The 2001-nt window shown below is 36.2% G+C and overlaps 1 protein-coding gene across 1 annotated transcript; it reads left to right on the top strand.

Moving 5' to 3' along the window:
• Positions 1-1103: 1103 nt before the first annotated feature.
• LOC125821646 (uncharacterized) lies at positions 1104-1688 on the top strand. Its single transcript, XM_049501053.1, has one exon. It carries the CDS (start codon positions 1104-1106, stop codon positions 1686-1688), a length of 585 nt encoding a protein of 194 aa, XP_049357010.1.
• The last annotated feature ends 313 nt before the right edge of the window (positions 1689-2001 follow it).

Below are 2001 nucleotides of genomic sequence, written 5' to 3'. Positions count from 1 at the left end.
GCATGGGAAAATCAGTGAAGACGCAATCATCAAACAGAAAAACAATCTTATGACTTGAAATTTATCTCTAAGAAGTGCAAAAGAGAAACTCCCGAATCAAGCAGGCACTGTCACCAGAGCAAAGGGTAAAGCCAATCAAAATATGATGACCTCCCATAATGTTTTTAATGATTAGCACGTTATCTTGGAATATTAGAGGGGTGAAATCAATGACAGCTTTTGAAAGATTGAAATTTTTATCCAAAATTTATAAAACTCAGTTTTTTGCAATTCAAGAACCTTTTGTACAAGCTAACAAAAAAGAGCATTACAGAAGAAACTTAGCTTTTGAGGGATGTTTGGCAAACTGCAATGGTAATATTTGGTTTTTTTGGGCTATGGGATTTACTGTTATAGTAGTCATGAATGATGAAAAACAAATTACTGTTAAGTTGTCCAACACTTCCTCCAATAAGATCTTTTATCTCACTTTTGTCTTTGCCAAATCAAAACACCACCTAAGAACACCTTTATGAGATAGCCTAAGACACTGCAGTAGTCTTATAAATGGGCCTTGGTGTATTAGTGGGGACTTTAACATGATTATGAGCCCTGATGAGAAGAAGGGTGGGAAACCCCATCAAATAGAGAAAATTTGGGATTTTATAACATGTATGGATGATTGTGGAATGGTAGATGCTGTTTCTACAGGTCTCAGATTTACTTGGTGCAACACCAGGGGTAAACCTTACAGAATTTGGAAGAGACTTGATAGAGTATTCTTTAATCACCAGTGGACAGACTTGTTTTCCAGTAGTGACATAGAACACTTGGCAAGCATGGGCTCAAATCATACTCGACTAAATGTTTTAATTCTAACTTTCGAGGGATTAAATACTTTAAATTCCTCCAATTTTGGACAGAACAACCTGAGTTCAGAAATGTAGTTAAAGAAGCTTGGGGCGTGGAATTCCAGGGGAACAACATGTGGAAATTTCAACAGAAACTCAAGAATTTAAGCAGAAAGTTGAGCATCTGGTCAAAGGAACACATTGGTTATGTATTTGATCTCGTGAAGGATTGAGAAACTAAGATGAAAAAATTGAAGGCTGATTATATTGACAATGAAATTGATAATCTCAAGGAACAATTACACAAGGCTCAAGTTTGAAGAATCCATTCTCAGCCAAAAGGATAATATTAGATGGCTTGAAGAAGGAGATGCTAATACCAAATATTTTCATGCAATTATCAATGAGAAAAAAAAGGAGACTGAATATTCAGAGGATTCAAAACAGGAAGGGCAATGGATTAATGGTGATGATGATATCTCTACAGAGGTTGTTAATCACTTTACTCAACTATTTCAAGAAGATGGTGAACCTGAGCTTCAGTATATTGATTGTTTTGATCAAAGTATTAATCAACATGACAATATTATGTTATGTGCCATGCCGCAAGAACTTGAGATCCGAGAAGCAGTGTTTGCTCTTAGCCCTAACTGTGCACCTGGCCCCGATGGGTTCAGGGATTCTTTTTATCTAAACTGTTGGGACATTATCAAGGAGGACCTAATAAATGTTATTCAAGATTTTTTTAATGGGGCAAATCTTACCAAATTTTATACAAGCATCTGCCTAATTCTTCTGCCAAAAGTGGAAAGTCCTTCATCTTTTTGTGATATGAGACCTATAAGCCTTAGTAGCTGATCCAACAAGATCATTCCCAGAATTTTGAGTACCAGGCTAAATCTTTTATTACCTAAAGTCATCTCAGAAAATCAGTTAGGTTTTATTAAAGGAAGATCGATCACAGACAATATTCTTTTAGCCCAGGAGATTATCCATGCTATTAACAAGAAGACTTGGGGTGGAAATGTGGTGATCAAACTTGACATGGCAAAGGCTTACGATAGGGTCAATTCGAATTTTCTAATCGCTGTTACGAGAAAGTTTGGGTTTGCTGAGAAATGGTTCGATTTGGTTTGGAGATCCATCTCTAATGTTTGGTACTCAGTCTTAA

This window comes from Solanum verrucosum, unplaced genomic scaffold (assembly GCF_900185275.1).
Source record: "Solanum verrucosum unplaced genomic scaffold, falcon-dt-bn FXZP01000212.1, whole genome shotgun sequence".
Classification (NCBI taxonomy): Eukaryota; Viridiplantae; Streptophyta; class Magnoliopsida; order Solanales; family Solanaceae; genus Solanum; species Solanum verrucosum.
The sequence above is the reverse complement of the archived record's forward strand: the minus strand, read 5'-3'. Positions and strand labels throughout refer to the sequence as shown.

Excerpts from the sequence above, each read along its gene's own strand:
- LOC125821646 (XM_049501053.1), top strand. The coding sequence starts at position 1,104 with ATGAAATTGATAATCTCAAGGAACAATTACACAAGGCTCAAGTTTGAA.